The sequence below is a fragment of the Malaya genurostris genome, chromosome 2, assembly GCF_030247185.1.
Source record: "Malaya genurostris strain Urasoe2022 chromosome 2, Malgen_1.1, whole genome shotgun sequence".
Classification (NCBI taxonomy): Eukaryota; Metazoa; Arthropoda; class Insecta; order Diptera; family Culicidae; genus Malaya; species Malaya genurostris.
The window spans coordinates 91,893,482-91,913,483 of NC_080571.1; the positions used below are offsets into that span (position 1 = coordinate 91,893,482).

General features: G+C 36.4%; 1 protein-coding gene across 2 annotated transcripts; it reads right to left on the bottom strand.

Moving 5' to 3' along the window:
* Positions 1-5,045: 5,045 nt before the first annotated feature.
* Positions 5,046-19,394, bottom strand: LOC131429586 (dopamine D2-like receptor). Of its 2 annotated transcripts, none has more exons than XM_058593804.1 (2): positions 19,276-19,394; positions 5,046-9,448 (listed from the first exon to the last, which is right to left on the bottom strand). In XM_058593804.1, the coding sequence occupies exon 2, from the start codon at positions 8,415-8,417 to the stop codon at positions 7,272-7,274; it is 1,146 nt and encodes a 381-aa protein (XP_058449787.1). In that variant the 5' UTR covers positions 8,418-9,448; positions 19,276-19,394; the 3' UTR covers positions 5,046-7,271. The 2 variants fall into 2 exon arrangements, with proteins under 2 accessions (XP_058449787.1, XP_058449788.1); XM_058593805.1 differs by having other exon boundaries at positions 9,001-9,448.
* Positions 19,395-20,002: the final 608 nt, after the last annotated feature.

Sequence of the window (20,002 nt, forward strand, 5' to 3'; positions counted from 1 at the left end):
TGGGACCATTTTCGTCCGACCATCCAACGGCGGAACCCAACCCGTTGAAGCCGGCCGGAGACTTGATGGTTGAGATTTGCTCGTTCCAAGGTGAAACAAATAATAGTACAAATAATTCAACAACAGAAGGAACACTCATAAATCATAAAAAAAAGAACCACGGCCGGTCGAGGAGGGAAAGATTTCGTTGTAAAAGCGTCATGCTGATCTCTCGGACAAGACACACAGTTGAGTGATTGGGATCGGCCGGTTGGTCTTCGAGCCAGGCCAGGCGCAACCAGGATTCCGTTTCACCGTGCGCCCGTTAGAAGCTTCTCCTGTGAATCGAACCTGAAATGGACACTTGACATGGGCCCAAGTCCAAAGCCCTTTTTCCAACCAAATTTATCTATCTAATTAGATATAATTTTATGTTAATTAATTTCCATGTTAACCAATTTACCAACTTCTTTTCGCTGTGCGGATTATCGATCTGCTCTAATCACCTTGTCAAGGCTGACAGGATCGGACGGAGCGGGACGGACGGAGTAATGGTACGAAGTAACACGCCCGCAAAGCGGGGCAGAAAAAGCTTTCGAGTTAATCTCTCAAAATCATGTTGAATGCTTCGATTGAGATGTTTCCATTCGCTCCGGGCGGGACTTACTTATCGCCGGACCAGGCCGAGAAATTATATGTCCATAAGAGGAGATTAGTGACGGATGTCAGTCAATGGGGCCGGAGCGAAAAATATGGTTCAAACGGCCGAAGGTTCAACGCCGGCGGACGAGTGGCGACTTAGAGCGCACTTATTTAGATATCGAAATTTTCAGATTTCGAACGAACAACACTTGCCATTGGCACGTGGTTTTGTGTGCTGCATGTGTGGATCTGCGTGATGCAATTAAGAAAGTGACAGATCTTAAGCGGATTTTCGCGCATTTCATTTCGTTATCAGGGCAGTAAATTGCGGCTCAATCATCTTGAGCTTCAGGACTGACTTGTTTTCGTAATTGATCTGAATGGAATGAGTGGCTTTGGCTTTTCTCATAGCGATACAATCCCCTTTGTGGAAATCGATTTTTTTTATCGTGGCCTAGATCTGAGGTTCCGTGCCGGATGTCGAATTTACGAGCCCCAATTTAAAAACCTTTTTCACTATTCGTGCGATCGTGCTCAGAATGATTTCGAAAGATTATCGGAACAGGTCTCAGGTTGGTGATTCGGAGTATAGAGTGCTGATCTCACGCTGTAGTTGTGGTATTTGGGAATCAAAGCCTGAAAGGATTCTTTGTGTCAGTAGGATCGTTGTCCTAAATAGTAATGCAATTGATGAGAGAGACGGACAAATTGGTTTTGCTTTTTTAGACGGACAAATGGGTTTTGCTTTTTTATCTGAACTGAGTCGAATGGTATACGACACTCGAACCTCGAATTTAAGGTCGATTTTCACAGTGATCAGTTAAACCGGGAATGATGATGTTTTTATATTAATCTCAGTATTTTTTGTGTGCTAATTTCAAATAAGCTCCTAATGTTCAAAAATAGTAATTAATTTTGCATTTTGACTCAAGCCTTACATTTGAGAAAAGTTGGAAATTATCATAGAATATATAGAATATAGAATCGGTTTAGGTATCCTCAGAAATATGTTAGTAACTACTGGGGCCACCCAAAAAGAGTGGTGGTTCCCAATTTTGGATACATTATTCTTTCCACTGCCCACCAAGTAAAAATAATGAAAAAAAAACTGTGGCAATCGAATAAGCATTTTTGCAGTTAACTTGAGATTCAAGTATATAGTAGAGAAATGGTACAAAAACTAAGTTTCTTCCCAATTCTACACGTTAGGAAAAAATGGTCATTCAATATCATTGAGTAAGCAAAATAGAGACCAATAGAGTCATAAAGAGATCTCACATAAAAGCCGGGGAATTGTTTGATAACATATTACGTGCGGAATTGGTCTATGGAAGTCTTCTTAGTGGTGTTTCATCACATCAACAGTAGTTCAATTGGCAGAACGATTTTCTCCGATTAGAGAAGGTGTCACTAGAGCCAATTAGTTTTGATTCCGAATTTATAACCGTCTCTAATTTGTGTCGTCAGATTTTGGATTTCGCTACTTTCATTTTACAAGTCATATTTCTAGTTTGTCTCTCCGTTGTTTATTGGAAAAATGTTCTGCATTAGGTGTGTTTTCTTGTTGCATTTCGGACGTCTACGATGGGCTGGGCATGTCATAAGGATGTCGGACGACAGCCCAGTGAAAATGGTTCTTGAATCTAATCCGACTGATACAAGAAGAAATGGAGCGCAGCGAGCAAGGTGGATCGATCAAGTGGAGGTCGATCTCAGAAGCGTCCGCGCCTTGAGTGGCTGGCGACGAGCAGCCATGGCCCGAGTTATGTGGAGACGTATTCTTGATACAGCAAAAGATACCCCAGGCTTATAGCTATTAGGATCCGGATCTTGTTGCATAAACGAGCAAAACTGTATATTTTTCTTGGGTGCTTTTATAAAAGCTGTCCAATAGGACAGAGATAAAAACAACTGACAGTTTCATAAAACCAACAAGATTTCTCGACTATTTAACATATTTTATATAATCATCCGGCAAAAAAACTGATAATCATCAGTAATTTAGATTTATAGGACTTAGCTCGAAATTACCAAAATTATTGACCGTGCTCAACTTTCGCCCAAAAATAACTTTCCAAAATATTTATGGTTTTGGATCTACTTCTTATGTGAGAGGAATAAGCCTAAACATTTGAGATCAAACAATTTACTTGAAGTCAAACAATTTATTTGCGGTTCACAGTCCTTAAAAATGGAAAATTAAAGCACAAGTTGTGATGAGAAGGATATGCATGAATGTGTTTCGAATTTTTGCTAGTTTTTGGTTCTATGCTCGTTTGAAAAACAAGCAAGTCCTCCCACAGCAATAATTAGGCGATTTCTCAGATTGGTAGCAAAAAATACATTGAATTTTCCTTCGGCAGGACATGTAGAAGGAATCGCAATAAGATTTATATCAACAATCAACTACTGTGCCCAAAAATCTATAAAATCTCCTTTGAAATAGACGTAAACTCCTCATTTTCATCAACTCATTCAATTTGTCTTGCAGTGAATCTGATTTTTTCGAATTTGAAAATGGGGTTTAGAAATTTAAAATATCATCAAATCTCGACATAAAGTCCTTCGGTGGTATTTCTAAATGAGCGCTGTATTCCTACTTATCACCATCATTAGCCTGTCGATAGGCGAACGCTAAAAGCCCACTATTTGTGACTCATTGTCCACCTGTTGGCGAATTTGAGTTTACTGCCCACTAAAAACTAGTGCCCATTGGTGGACTGCGAGGACCACTTCGGTAATCACTGGTATACACGATAGCAACAAAAGTTCTTACTTTACTACTTATTTTCAAAATCTACACATTTAGAAAATTTCGCAGAATTCGGTAATTTTTGACCAAATTTTCAACAGCAGAACATTTGGTAATCAGCTCTGTAATTGAATAAATTAGTGGTCATTCGATAATAAAAACTTTGTTGAACTGTCAAACAACTACCGAACAGTCTGTGAACCAAATCAAATCATCTAACGCCAGTTAGTTTTCACATCTCATCCGAGTCAGTCGATAAAACAAAACCGCTTACGTTCGGGACGGAAGAAACCGAGTACAGTATTGTGTAGTAAACAATAAAACGACCTCGGAATGAGAGAGCCGAACGAACAAAAGCTACCGCCGACACGAAAGAATACAATTGTTGTTGACTTCAGGCAGTGCAAAATTCGACCTTCGATACGAGAACTTGAAGGTTGGCTTAAGAAGCAAATGCATCTTGACATTAAACGTGTGCATTCACTTCAATGTAATAAGACGAATAATGTTGTTTACATTCAGTTTTATAAAGAGTTGGATGCAATTCAATTCGCTAAAGTCAATTATAATGTGCACTATGTGGAGCATGAAAATATCAAGTACAACATTCCAGTATATATGGAAGATAGTGCTATAAAAGTGCGTGTACATGATCTTCCCTCAAGCGTCATCGATCCTTATATTCGCAAAACTATGTCCTAATACGGAGAGATTCTCTCTATCGAAAAAAAAAGTGGAAGAATTTTTCCCCGGTATTCTAAATGGCGTACGTTTGTTACCCATGCGCTTGAAGAGGCCTATACATTGTTATGTGACTTTCTGTCAAGATACAAGAATTCCGTGCAAATCACTTGTTACCTATGACAATCAGATGGCTACATGTCAATATTGCCAAAAAAGCTGTTCACTACAGTAAGCCATGAGATAAACTGGACAAGGAGACAACTAAACTCAAGGACAACGGTGGTTCCTTCACACCAACCCAAAGCAACCCCGGTACACCTGTGACAGCCACCAACAACAATGAAGCATCCCCTTCAACGAAACCAACAGTATCCTCTATAGAACAAAGTACACTAGCTGCAGTGCGAATTTTGACCACACTATTCTGTTTTATGGTACGATTTGGCTGTTTGCTAGCTCGATACGACTTGATTCCTTCCCGGAGTCGAGCTCTCCTCATGGTACTATGGGCAGCACCAAGTTTTCAGATTCCTCTTAATCGTCTTCAAAATCTTACCACGCAGTTTCCGGTCGACAGTTCCACTCCGACGATTGGCTGGAGGCTTCCGAATCGTCGTCAATGTTTCCTTATACCGTTTGATAACGCACCATACGGTATTTCCATGTAGATTGTTTACAAAGTACAGTCGATTTGCGGAATGTCAAAAATCATACGTGAAGCTGACAAAATTCCCGACACGTGGACGCCAAGAGCTTCCAAATCCGTCCACCAGAAGTGCCACAATATGAGCAAAAGTTTGTTCCAATTCTAAATGAAGCAAGCATTAATCGCACTGTAATTTATTTATTTATTTATTTGTCGTCAATAAAAAGTAGACCATAGAAATAATTACAATAATCGCCCTAAATTAGAAAACTATTCTAAATAGATCACTACATAATGTATAATTTCGTATGAGTTAAATAATAATAATTATCTTACCGAATAGAATTGAAATATTGTTTTAGTTTGTTTTTGGACATTGTGAAATCGACAGCTTCTGAATGCTTGTTGTATACAGCCATCAATTGATTTATTGGCCAATTTATTGCATAGTTTCGCTGGTGGTTTGTAATAAAAATATTTCGATTTCTTTAGGGCCGAGATGGTATGTAAAAATTTAGTTTGGACAGGAGTTCACTGGAATCTATGCGATTCGAGACAATGTCTTTTTACAAATGAGACCATTGAAAATTCTCTGCGTTCTTTTAATGTTTGAATACTGATCAGCATACAGCGGATTTTATAGGACGGAAGAGAAAGTCTTGTCCAACCTAATTTACGAAGTGTAAATAATAAAAATTGTTTTTGAACTGATTCAATTCGATCTTCCCATGTGATTAAGTAAGGTGACCTACAGTATTTTAGTACTGATCGAACATAGGCCATGAATAATGTTTTAATTGTATATGGATCGTGTAAACAGTAACAAAATCGTTTTATGAATCCTAGCATGTTATTGGCTCTGTTTTTGATTGTATTATAATGGTCAACAAAAGTCATTTAGTTGAAGAAGACTTTTGTTATACCATGTATAAAAAGAAAGAATTTCTTCTTGGTAAACCTTGGCATCCTCACTTTTCTCTATTTTTAAAAATAGTTTTATATCGTTTGCGTTATCAAACAAGATAAATAAAATAGGACCTGAATGAAGTTCCTGGGGGACCCCGGAACTGACGTAAATGGGACTCGATGTTTTACCCTTAAATTTTACAATTTGTTGACGATTTGTTAGATAAGATTCAAACCATTTAAGAAGACCTGGTAAGATTCCCAATTTTTGTAATTTAAACATAAGCATGGGTATGTCAACATGATCGAATGCTTTGCAGAAATCTGTATAAAGGGCTTCAATGTGATTTCCATAGCGGTCAGGGTATAGTGGACGAATTCAATTAAATTAGTAGTAGTGGAACGTCCTTGGAAAAAATACATGTTGCATGTGAGTAATTCTATTTTTTATTTGACTAAACAGTTTGAAATTAACTATCGCTTCAAAGACCTTCGGATTGCAAGAAAGAATGGCAATCACCCGATGGTTACATAAGTCTGCTTTTTCCCATTTTTGAAAATTTGTATAAGGAAAGAGTTTTTCCACGTATCGGGAAAAATTCCAGATTGAAGCGAATTATTAAAAAGCCAGCACAAAGGGGTCAAGATCTAATGCTAATTTTTGCATAAATATGGATGGAATCTCATAAGGTCCGGCACTTTTAGAGACATCCAATTTGTTTGGGGCATCTATTATGTCTAGCACTTCGATCTGATTTACATTAATATCTTCAGTAAACTCTGGAATGAAATTAAAATATTCTCGATCGCGATCATCTTCAGAAAACTTCGTGTAGATAATACAGGAACCGGAATTCAGACCTGGATCAACTTCTCAAGCTCTTTTTGAAAAATTTCAAGACCTTTTGTTTGCATCTTAGTTTGTAAAAATCTGTTAAGAAATTTCTGAGAAAATTGAGTGCATAGATTTTCACATATTGTCTTGTAATTCCGGAACCGGAAGTCGGATCGGGATAAAATTCAATAGCGATCTATGGAACCGTAAGACCATAAGATTTGAATATGAGTTTGGGAAAATCGGTTCAGCCTCTTTAAGAAAATCGAGTGACATTATTTGTCACATACACACAGACACTTGCTCAGTTTGCCAAGTCGAATGGTATATGACATTCGGACCCCCGGGCCTCGGTTCAAAATGTGGTTTTCACCTTTTCAAGTTCTCAGGTGGTGGTGTATAGCCTTTCTTTGTGATAAAAGCAGAAATCGCGTTTTACGAATAAGCTTGCTGAAAAATTTCTTATTTGGCAAGCAGTTTACCACAGTGGACAAGCGAAATCTAGTTTTCGTTACCAATGAGTCTGAAGGAGTGAGTGAAAATTGTTTCGTTGATTATTTTGCCAAAATGCCAAGTTTTCTTATTTCTTTTTTATGTCTATCAAATCTTTCTAATAGGATTTTACAGGATGCGAATGGTATTTAAGGACAAAATGAATTTGGTCATAATAACCTCAAAAAATCTTATGCTTTCGTATTTTTTTAGGTTGTCTCAATAGACTCTCAGAGAATTTAACTATTCAGTAAAATACCAATTATTATTTTTTTTTAATTTTCGTCAAGCAAATGTAGACTACATATAAATGGTTTACAATGTTTACTTAGATACTACGCATTATTTCTACGACTAAGCTGGAATTTCATTTCATTTTTGGACATACCAAGATCAAGATGTTCGCAATACTGATTGTAGTGGCGCATTCTACGATTGATTGGGCTATATTTTGCATAATTTGTTCTAGTGTTTCTTTCTAAAAATAATTTCCTGGTTCGTAGTTGAGGGCTAGGTGTATAAAAATTTAGTTGCGATAATAAAGAAGGTGATTGAATGCGTTGAGAAATAATGTCGCTGATAAAATAAAGCATTGCAAGGTCGCGGCGTTCTTTAAGTGTTTGAATACTGATGAGCATGCAGCGTGCTTCATATGATGATAGAGGAAATGCTGTCCAGTTTAATTTACGTAGTGCATATAAAAGAAATTGTCTTTGAATAGATTCGATGCGTTCTTCGTGAATAATATTGTATGGATTCCATACTAGGCTGCAATATTCCAAAATAGGTCTGACATATGTAGTATATAATAATTTAATTGTGTATGGGTCCTGAAAGTTATGACTGAAGCGTTTAATAAAGCCCAACATGCTATTTGCTTTATTGTTTATGGTATTGTAGTGTTCCACAAAAGTGAGCTTGGAGTCTAAGATTACGCCTAAATCTCTTACAATTTTACATTTTTCTACAAGTTGATTTCCTAGATGTATGTTTGTAGATATAGTTTCATTCTTCCTACTGAAAGTTGTTAAGTTACATTTTTTTACATTGAGTTGGAGTAGACTTTTGCAGCACCAAATGTGGAATAGATTGATTTCGTTCTGGAATATTACAGCGTCGTTAATATTTTTAATTTCCATGAAGAGTTTCATGTCGTCTGCATATATAAGCACTTTCAGATTTTTTAGTATGAAGGAAATGTCGTTTATATGTAAAATGAAAAGGAGAGGCCCTAAGTGAGAACCCTGAGGTACGCCAGAAGTTACATTAATTGGTTCAGACAGAATGTTTTGGAAGCGGACTACCTGTACACGATTCGTTAAGTATGATTTGAGCCATTCAAGTAGAGTATGTGTTATGCCATATTTTTGTAGTTTGTGTAGAAGTAAAGGTATGTCAATACGGTCGAAGGCTTTGCTAAAGTCAGTGTAAAGAGTTTCTACGTAGTTGCCGGCGTCCATTGCATTCAGTCTGAATGTCATAAATTCTAAGAGCTTTGTTGTAGTTGAGCGGCCTTTTAAAAACCCATGTTGTTTGTTTGTTATTACATTTTTAAGTTGATGAAAAAGTTTTTCGTTTAAAATTTTTTCAAATAATTTTGAAATGCATGAGATAATGGCTATTCCACGGTAGTTCCTAATGTTAGATTTTGCACCAGATTTAAATATTGGTACAAGAAAGGAAGATTTCCATGCTTTAGGAAAAGTACATTTATTAAGTGATAAGTTAAAAAGTAGTTGTAGTGGTAGTGTAAGTTCTTCAGCAAGATTTTTTAAAAATATTGGTGGTATACTGTCAGGTCCAGGCCCTTTTGAGGCGTCTAAGCGACAATAACAAACAATCCTAGATGAGAAACTAATGTGTGGATGGAAATATTTTCGATAGCTGTGGCAGCTGACTAAAGTTTTTGTATCGATATCTTAGTATGAATACGGCGCCTGAAGTATTGCAGCTGGCATTCGACTGAATGGATCTGTGTTTCCATATTTTGGAAAACTACTTATAAATGCCGTGTTTCAGAGCTAGTTTCTTTCGGTTTTTGGATGAGAAAACATAAATGGCGAATTTATTGATGTTGGATAAGTCTGATTTTATAATGCCATGTATTTAATGTGTTCGAGCAACTTTACATTGCCGAGGGAATAATGCTTAGTTTTTGAAATTGATTTTACATTCTTTCAGATGCTCAATCTCATTATTTCCCGTTTGTAGTAGCCGCCGCCGTCGTAGCTGCTGCTGTCGTAGCCGCTGCTGTGGTAGCCGCCGCCGTCGTAGCTGCTGCTGTGGTAGCCGCCGCCGTCGTAGCTGCTGCTGTCGTAGCCGCCGCTGTCGTAGTCGCCGCTGTCGTAGCCGCTGCTGTCGTAGCCGCCTCTGTCGTAGCCTCTGTAGTAGATACCGGTAAAGTAACACCGTGTTTTTTAGCAATATCCTCCAGAACCTTCTGCCGAATTGCGTTCTTCAAAGCTTGAACATCTGGTCTAGGTCTACGTCTTTGACCTTCGCAAATTGAAATCTGTGAGCAGGAGTGATGAAATTAAAAGTAGGAACAAAATGATTATCTAAATTTCATTTCATTTAAAAATGTATTCTGCAATATTTTCTATGTCTTTACCACTGGTACTATAGATTGAAAGCGATTACTGAAAAAAAGACGAGAACGAAGCTTACGAAAATATCTGGGAAATTTCTTTGCATATTGAGCTAATTTGAATAACTAATGAAATCATATTTTAAATGGATTGAAGAAGGTGCCGTGAGTGTCAAAAAGGCTCTATTATAATGTTCTGCTAGGTAGCTCTTCAACAAAAATACATTTACTGTGAAGTCGTGGTTTACTGGTGTTATGAAAAAGAGATCCAATTTTAAATAATACACTCAAGTCTCTTTTCATGCGTTTTCTGTACGGTTTTTATGCAAATTTTAAAAGCTGTGCGGCTTCTTTTTATGCGATTTATTTATGCAGTACGTTCTTCCCGCATAAAAAAGACATGATTGTATTATCTTTGGACTTATGTTCAAAATCTAATTTGTCTATATTAAATTTTGTATTTTTTCGAATTCACTACATAAAAGATTACTACGTAATCCTTGCACATATATATTATTTGACTTTCCTAGAAATTATTTTATTCAGTACTTCATCATAAACTGTTAATGCCCTGATAAGTCGTTTCGCCTTCGTCAAAATAATTAAGTGCACTTAGCACAATCTAGTACCCATGCAGTTTGAGCTTGAGCGACCACCCGTAGTTGCTACTCCGTTACTGATCGGGATTAGCTAAAATTGTACAGGGAGTTCCTAAATGATTCGACCTGGGACTGGTAAATCATCCTTCAATGTACATCTTCTGGTAATCCCAGAATTCATTGATCAGTACCGGCGCCGGCCAGGCCCGAACGTAGATCGTCTAAGGAATGGGAAGGGGAGTTAGTCCAACACTTGTTGTTACTAGAGGCCGTATATACTACTGCGCATTCCACAAGTGTCACGGGAGAAGGATATTTGTTAGTAAAAATTTCAGTATTGGTATTATTCGCGCACGACTCAGTATGTTCCGGTTTCAAGATCTCCGGATGCACCACTAAACTCACTGACTTCCCGAGTAAACGTTTCAACAATATCCTATATTGAAGTCCCGGAAGTCTTGATTCACAGCTCTTATTCCTTAGCACAAACTAGTACCCATGCAGTATCAAAACTAATAAATACCCCGATATATTTATACAAACCGAAAAAGGCATGCATGGCTTCAAAAAAATATTCGAGCCACAGTTTGGGATTCATACGATGGAAAACAATTAAAACTTTAACTCAGTTATGAAGCAAAAAAAAGCAAAGCATTCTAACAAACAAGCAACGAGTACGAACAGAAAAATACTAATGACTAGTGCTTGCGTTTACGAAACACAAACGACAATTTCGACCCTAAAATACTAATCGGGATAATAATAAGAACAATAAAATTATGCGCAGCAGCTCATATTGATGAGCGGCTCCGAACCGTCAAGTTCACCAAAGTAATTCAATTCAATGAGTTCATTTAGATGCAACTGAAACAGTATATTGATTACATGGAAGTCTGGTTTACCGATTTGTATTTATTTTTAGAGATTTTTTTATGATAGCCGAATTTTTTTTTTCGTCTGTAAATTCAGAATGCTTTTCAGTTTTTCAGAGTTTTTGGTTATTGATTCAGATAATTGATCAAATTCGCAGACTGCGTTGGAGCCTTCTGCGTATGCTGATTTTTGGAAACTGATCTGCAAACATTTGAAAACTTGTCATCCCTGACTAAATGTGTTCTTCGCACAACCAGAACACGGTCCAATCAGCACTTTTTTTATTGGACTTTGAGAGTAACAGTGGTTCACAAAGTTTTGTCGCAGGTGTTGCTTTTGTAGATTCATCTGTGTTCGTAGCCGCTGGGGTTGCAGCCGTAGTAGTGGTAGTTGTAGGTAAAGTAACACCGTGTTTTTTAGCTATATTCTCCAAAAGCTTCTGCCAAATTGCGTCTTTCAGCGCTTGATTATCGGGTCTAGGTTTACGTCTTTGGCCTTCGCAAATTTAAATCTGTGAGTGAGAGTGGCATTATTAAAAACACACAAAATATTTCATTGATATTGAATGATATTTTGATTATATTCCAATTCCGAGTTCGGCCGAACAAGACAGGGAACTCGTCCAGCAAGGGACGATTGGAAAATATATTCGTTCGCTCGCTGGATAGTTGCGTTTGCACTGTGTGCGGTGTGTCGGTGCAATTTTCCTGTCTGCTGCACACCGTGTTCGCTTGAGTATATTAAATATCAATTAGTTTTTGAATAAACAAATCAGCTGGTCATCACGAGATAGTGTTATTATGATTATTTTAACATATCCCATGTATTTAGAAAATTCTTGGTGCAACATGTTAGTCGCAGGTGAGTAGTTTTTCGTACAGGGAGAACGATCTTTTATTTTAAAGTATTCTTAATTCCAGTGGAAATGTTATGTATCCTTTGAAAGCGCAAGATAGAATTTTTTATATTCTGTTTTGATACAGCTTTGCATGAAACACGTAAATTAGAAGTTTGAAGCTTTGCTGCATTGAAGGGTTAAATACGACATAACTACTATGGGATTGTTGTAACTGTTAACGCACTCTGTCTCTCACCCAACTAGTGTCAATATCACTGCCAACAATTGTTTTGAATATTAAGGCAGCAGTCTTTTGTGTATAAAAATACTTGTACCTGCGAACCAGTAGTACTACCCACCGTACCCTGTTTCACCGGCCCTGCTAGAAATACTTAACAATTACGTCTCCAAAAAGGAACCATGCTAAAAACCGATCGAGCTAAAATACTATGCTGAATGTTTTAATTATTCAGAAATTCAATTGCACTAAAAACTCCATCTGTTTTAATTAGTCAGAAATTAAGTTGCACCGAAAACTATAGCTAATTTTGATTCCAAGCGTCATTTCGTCGTGCTTAGCTCAAAATCCCTACTATTGGGACATAACGAAAAAATCGCCTGCACACAAATATAAATCTCTTTTAAAAAATTGAAAGCATTTAGGCTCCAAAATTTACCTCTGAAATGCAAATAATCAATGCGTGTAATTGGGACCACTGTGCACTGGAATAAGGGAAAAAGTCGCTCACACAAAAATTTCGATATGTCCGTTAAAATTGTGCGGATTTGAATAATCTGTGGTTTGTTGGATAGCTGGTCAATTGTGACAAATATTATCAAAACCTGTTTTAATCCACCTAGTGGTGTAATGATGTCTTTCTCATATCAATCATACCATCATATATAATACTGTGGTATTCTTCAAAATAATTTTCTTCGATTCTTAAAAGAATAACCGAAATCGGTTTGTTTGACCGTCTACTGATAAAAACTATCAATTGGAAAAGATTTGAGGTCGATTTAGAAATTTTTGTAAGGTTTTTCCCCATTTTAAGTGATAGTATACAATTTTGAACCCATTTTACAATATATTTCCGGCTCCGAAAGTCGGATCCGCATGAAATTCAAGAATTACGCATTGGACCACAGGACCTTTCATTTGAACCTAAGTTTGTGAAAATCGGTCACGCCATCTATGAGAAAAGTTAGAACACATATTTTCTTATTTTGCACATTTTACCCCATAACTCCCGAACCGGAAGTCGAATCCAAATAATATTCAGGAATTTTTTAGACCTCAAGGCCTTTCATTTGCATCTAAGTTCGTGAAAATCGGTTCAGCCATCTCCGAGAAAAGTTAGTGCAAAAAAAAAAACGTTACATACACACATACCCACATACACACACAAAATTTTCCACATAATTGATCTATCGCAAAATTTTCCACATAATTGATCTATCTCAATACCAGCTAATTCTTATAAAACTCTCATTTATTATGGACGGGCTAAAAACATTCACCGAACTCAAAGAAATCACAGAATCGATTTATACAAAATTAAACAAAGCCCATAAAATATACACCGACTTAAATCCCCGAATTAGAACCAAACGAGGAATTTTAAACTTTTTGGGAACCGGAATTAAGCAGATCACTGCAATTTAGATAATAATGATTTATTAGAGCTCTCAGGTGACATAAGAAATTTACAAACAGGAAATTCTTTTTTCGCAAATCAAAACAACGAACAAACAAAAATCAATCTGCAATTTCAAGATAGAATCAACAATGTCATTAAAAAACTCAATAACTAACAAGATCTAATTGTTAAAGGACTCATATCAGCTGGGGAAAACCGTAACGACAACACCATATCAATTATAATAGATTTGTTTGAGTTGAATCTAAATCTAGATCAATTAACTTCACATCTTCAAGACATAGAAAATACTGTTCGTTTAGCCAAACGAAATATAACAGTAACAAGGTAACAAAAAGGTCAGGGAGTCCTTATTAATAACTTAGAAGAAACATACGATTTTTTAGGTCTTTCAAGCATTTTTCAATCAATCAAAATTGTTCCTTGTTGTTTCAATACCTTTCATTGATAATAACACCAATGCATGTTTATTTCTAAAAACTGCACCAATAGGAAACACCTCCATAAAACTGCCGTCTTCACATGCCATGATCAATGATAAGGAAACCTTTTTCATCATGAAACAGTGTCAACAAATCAACTGAAATATCTTATCTGCAACAGGAAATCTACTAAATGTCACCAACGACGCCTGCTTTTCAAACCTTCAAAAAGGACTTCATGGAAATTGCCCCTTCAAATGTTGCTCCAAACCTGCCGAAGTAAAGACGTTAACCAGTAATATCGTTATTATCGACTCCGCAAAAGTCGTAAACATAAAAACTTCATGTGATCTACCATCTAGGAACCTTACAAGCACCTTCCTAATCGAATACCATAATTGCACTCTACATGTCAATGGTATTGAGTATATCAATTCAGACATTGTCAGCCATAAATCACCGATAATCCTTCCACTAAGAGGATTGAAGATAACCCAAAGCGATATTCAAAATCATACAACATTGAAAGAACTCCACATAACTAAAGAGAATTTGTATAACCAGAAATGTGTCAAGAATTACTACAAGTAAAGATGCATTATAGCAGCCTTGTTGAGCAACAAAAACTGCTGGAGAAGCAACTTTAGGCCAACACGGAAGTGCTGCATAAGTTTGCATTTCAACAGGAGAAGCCAACTGTAATACATGAGGCGATTGATGGACTAGAAGTCTTGCTGACTACCATAAAAAATGAGCTGATCGCACTAAATAAAAATAGCAGTTTGTCGGGAAGTGTGGCAAGTATTAAAAATCACAAGACTGCACTGCTATATACAGCTTTAAAGTCGACAAAGGAAAGTGTGTTCTCGACACTGCAAACAGTGACGTCAAAATTTTCTACAAATTTGCGAGACCTGAGTAACAATCCGAATTCTACGGTCGAGTTGGACATTCTAGAGGAGTTGAAGTCTTTATCAACAAATATTGCTGGAATCCAAATTGCTGTATCATCATCATCGATACCTGACTCATGCCCCAGTTTGGATGACGAATTGAACTGTAAAAAACCAGACTATTCTGGGTGGCGTTTATTACGCTCCAAAAAGGTATGAAAAGCTGATTGGAGTGAGTACGACGCACGCCAATCTAGGTTTCGACGTCAGCAAAATGAGGCTGACAAGTCAAGAAGGCGCAAAAAGCGAAATTCAAGAAAAAAAATACAATAACAGATCAAGTATTCTTTCAACGCATCATTCTTCTACAAAACGACATCGTAATAACATTATTAGTCACAAAATGAATGATAATTACAATAACTATAATAACAACAACTACAACAACAGCCAAAATAATCTTCCACCTGATAGAATACTTCTTGCTGTAGCTAAGGATCGCTTTTCGGGACCACCAACTAATTACAGACCTACAATTAATTTTCAAAGAGGACCGACGATTAATCCTTATCGAGAGCACAACCTGCAACTAACGATGCCGAATCAAATGTCCGCTGAATGTTCGTCAACTGATACGCGCTCAACATTCGTGTTCTAGGCAATTTTGACGCATTACCCAGAAGAAGAGAATAATGACAATATTATCATAAGTCAACAATCATGTTCAATAAGATCTCCTCATCTAGCGTCGTCGAAAGAAATCGTAGCATATAGTCAAAAATTTAACCGTATGAAGAGCGCATTTAAGATTAATGAAATCCATAAAAATATTTTAGGGTGTTCGTATGGAATTATTCCAGCACCGAAACTATTTGGGATGAAAGCGTTATAAGCACGGAAGTCTTCGGAAACATTTACAACGTTTTTAGAAACGATCGTGAATCTAATAAACATCTAATAAAAAATCGGGCGAGGTGTTCTTATAGCTGTTTTAGCAGAATTTGACGCCGAAATGATAACCACTACGAAATTTAAAGAATTTGAACACGTGTGGGTAAGAATTCATTTAGCAGGTGAAACACATATTTTTGTTTCAGTGTATGTTTCTCCTTACAATGCCCAAAAAGACACATATGAAAAATTTCTGCATGTTGCTGATGAAATCATGACTAAGCTTCCATCGGAAGTTAAAGTTTATATATATATATGGAGACTTCAATCAGCCCATTATCGACGACTTTATTCCAGACGCTGAAAATGATAGCATTTTACTTCATCTCGTTGGAGCGGAGAATGAAACACTTCATTACTTATTCGACAAAATATCCGGTTTAGGTCTTAATCAAATTAATCGTGTAAAAAATCAGCAAAACTGTTATTTAGATTTTTTATTTACTAATATTCACGATGATTTCTGTGTAATAGAATCACCAACTCCATTGTGGAAAAATGAAACTTTTCATACAGCAATCGACTTTCGATTATCACTTATCAAATTAAGATAGTATTAGTCGTAAGCTACGAGAAATAGATTGACAAGAACTCCTTAGAAACGAAGGAAATGTCGAAATTTCTGTCGATATTTTCTACACACTGCAGTACGACATAATAAATGAAGATATATTATTGAAAAAAATTAGGCGACAAAACAATTCAAAGTATCCTGTTTGGTATAACGAGCATATAAGAAATCGAAAACAAAAAGCTCATAAAAAGTACAAAAGAGAAAAGAATAGTGACAATTTATCGAATTACATACACATCTGTTACCAACTAAGTTTAGCAATTGATACTGCATTCAAAGAGTATAACTCAAGAACTGAACATGAAATAAAGTCTTGCCCAAAAAAATTCTTTAGTTATGTTAGAAACAAATTGAAATCAGAAAACTTTCCGTCAATAATGTATCTACAGGAAAACATTGGTAATAACTCAAGAAATTTGTAATCTTTTCGTTGAATTTTTTCAAGAAATCTACACGAAGTTTTCTGAAGATGGCCGCATTCGTGAATATTTTAATTTATTAATGTAAATCAGATCGAAGTGCTAGACATAATAGATGCCCTAAACAAACTGGATGTCTCTAAAAGTGCCGAACCGGATGGGATTCCACCCATATTTATGAAAAAATTAGCATTAGATCTTGCAACACCTTTGTGTTGGCTTTTTAATAATTCGCTTCAGTCTGGAGTTTTTCCAGATACGTGGAAAAACTCTTTCCTTATTCCAATCTTCAAAAATGGGAAAAAGCAGACATATGCAACTATTGGGGGATTGCTATTCTTTCTTGCATTCCGAAACTTTTTGAAGCGATCGTTAATGACAAACTGTTTGGTCAAATAAAAAATAAAATTACTCACATGCAACATGGATTTTTCAAAGGACGTTCCACTACTACTAATTTACTTGAATTCGTCCACTATACCCCAACCGGTATGGACAAGGGAAATTACATTGAAGCTCTTTATACAGATTCCAGCAAAGCATTCGATCGTGTTGACAGAAATTGGGAATCTTACCAGATCATCTTAAATGGGTGGAATCTTATCTAACAAATCGTCAACAAATTGTAAAATTTAAGGGTAAAAAGTCGAGCCCCATTCACGTCAGTTCCGAGGTCCTCCAAGGATCTCAGTTAGGTCCTCTTTTATTTATCTTGTTTGTTAGCGACATTTCCCTTGTTTAAAAATAAATAAAAATTCTAATATACTTAGGCGATATAAAACTATTTTTAGAGATAGAGAAAAGTGAGGATGCCAAGGTTTATCAATAAGAAATTCTTTCTTTTTATACATGGTGTAACAAAAGTCTTCTTCAACTAAATGTGAAAAAATGCAGTAGAATACAGTAAAGTAAAAAATGAAATACACCTGACTTGATACTTACTCTTTTAAGTCAAACAGTTCAAAAATGCGAAAGAATTAGGGACTTAGGAATAATACTAGATTCTAAAATGACTTTTGTGTACCATTATAATACAATCATAAACAGAGCCAATAACATGCTAGGATTCATGAAAGGATTTTGTTACTGTTTTCACGATCCGTATAAAATTAAAACATTTTACATTGCCTATGTTCGGTTAGTACTATAATACTGAAGCTTAGTTTGGTCACCTTACTTAATCAAATGGGAAGATCGAATTGAATCAGTTCAAAAACAATTTTTGTTATTTTCACTTCGTAAATTAGGTTGGACAAGACTTCCTCTTCCGTCCTATAAAGCCCGCTGTATGCTGATCAGTATTCAAACATTAAATTTTCAATGGTCTCATTTGTAAATGACATTGTCTCGAATCGCATAGATTCCAGTGAACTCCTGCCCAAACTAAATTTTTACATACCATCTCGGCTTTCAAGAAATCGAAATATTTTTATTACAAACCACCAGCGAACAAACTATGCAAAAAATAGGCCAACAAATCAATTGATGGCTGTATACAACAAGCATTCAGAAGCTGTTGATTTCACTATGTCAAAAAACAAACTAAAACAATATTTCTGTTCTATTCGGTAAGCTAATTATTATTATTTAACTCATACTAAATTATATATTATTTAGTGATCTATTTAGAATAGTTTAATAATTTAAGACGATTATCGTAATTATCCTTATGGTCTACTTTTGATTGACGACAAACAAATAAAATAAAACCCCAACCGCATATAAACACAAGCATTTCAGACAATTGAATAATTTTTGTGCTAATCATCATTTTCCTAATAATTAGAAAAACCAGATGCAGTTTTACAAGAATTGAAAACCATACCAAACTGAATCGGGACGATTTGGACTCAAAGAAGGGAGTAGTTACCAACCGACTAGCCAGGATAGAGCAGCAAACCCAACAGTTTGAAGAAGCACTGTCGCGTCTGGAAACCCGATTTAAGTAACCGAAAATGCATGGCACAAACCTTGGATCGTCGTGGGAATTGTCGCTAGAAGAACCATTGGAGGCATGAAAACTGCTGAGTAGGGATTAATTAGAACAGCTAGGCCTGTGTAACACCATGAAAACAAAATAAAGTTAGTTCAGTTAGAACCGCAGAGCAAGACAGTTCAATTTTTGTGTCGAAATTATTTTCAAAAACTATTAAAGTAAACCTGACAATATAAGTGGTACTCTCCTCTATTTCTTCTACACTGGCCCTACTTCTGAGACAGAGTATAACCACAAAAAAACCACTCTCATAAACGAAACTGTTATCTGACAAACAATGCTTCAGTTAACAACGAACCCAACGTCTGAAAAAACAATAGCAAGGCAGGAAGCTTTCATAACGATTTTTTCTACAACAACGGACGAAGCTGAGAATAGTGGACCAGCGCGAGATCGCCCTTTCTCTAACTCTGTGATCGACCACATCAAAAACCTTGTAATGAGTCGGAATAAAATAACTTTGGAAAATTAGGAGAAAAAAAATAAACGTTCAAAATCTACAATCGAAATAATCCTTATTTCTTACCAGAGCAAAGCAAATCAAACATGCAGAAAAGGTTATTTTGATTGAAGCCATTTGGTAGATTCCAAGGTACAAACACAATTAGATGATCTACTTGAAAACAAATGAAAACTAACTGTAATTGCACCAACAAGATCTCTTTTTATAGTGAATAGCAATGAAATTCTATGGTAATAAAATGCCACAATAGTCAATGTAAACGAGAGAGAGAGAAAAAAAAGTCATCACATCACAGTTCCACTTGGTAACTCAATCAACTCGTGTATGTCCGGTGAAAATGAAAACATTGACGAGTTCCCCTGTTCTACAAATGTGTTCGGAAAACAAACTATGAACCCGCGACAATGATAATATTGACAATCGTATCGGCCGCGGCTCACAATCGACGAATATTCCTACAGCTCCCTGCATCAGGTTGGGACACAAGATCTGCTCCAACGAACTGAGCAAATAACCATTGATCTCCATCAGCAGCACCTGGCTGCCGAACTGATCTGCCTGCATGCCTGCCAGCCTGCCTGAAACCGCGCCATGAATACCGGCTCCAATGCAAACAACACAGCGAAAATGTGCATCCGAATGGAGCAAAAGGAAAATATTTGTTCGAAGCTCATTAAAAATCATTTAACATACCCGGAATCGTTTGACGTTGTATCGTCCACGGTTTATTACCTCGGTAAGTTTGTTTGGCAATGCAGAAGAAAAGTATTGATTTTTTAAATTTTTTTTT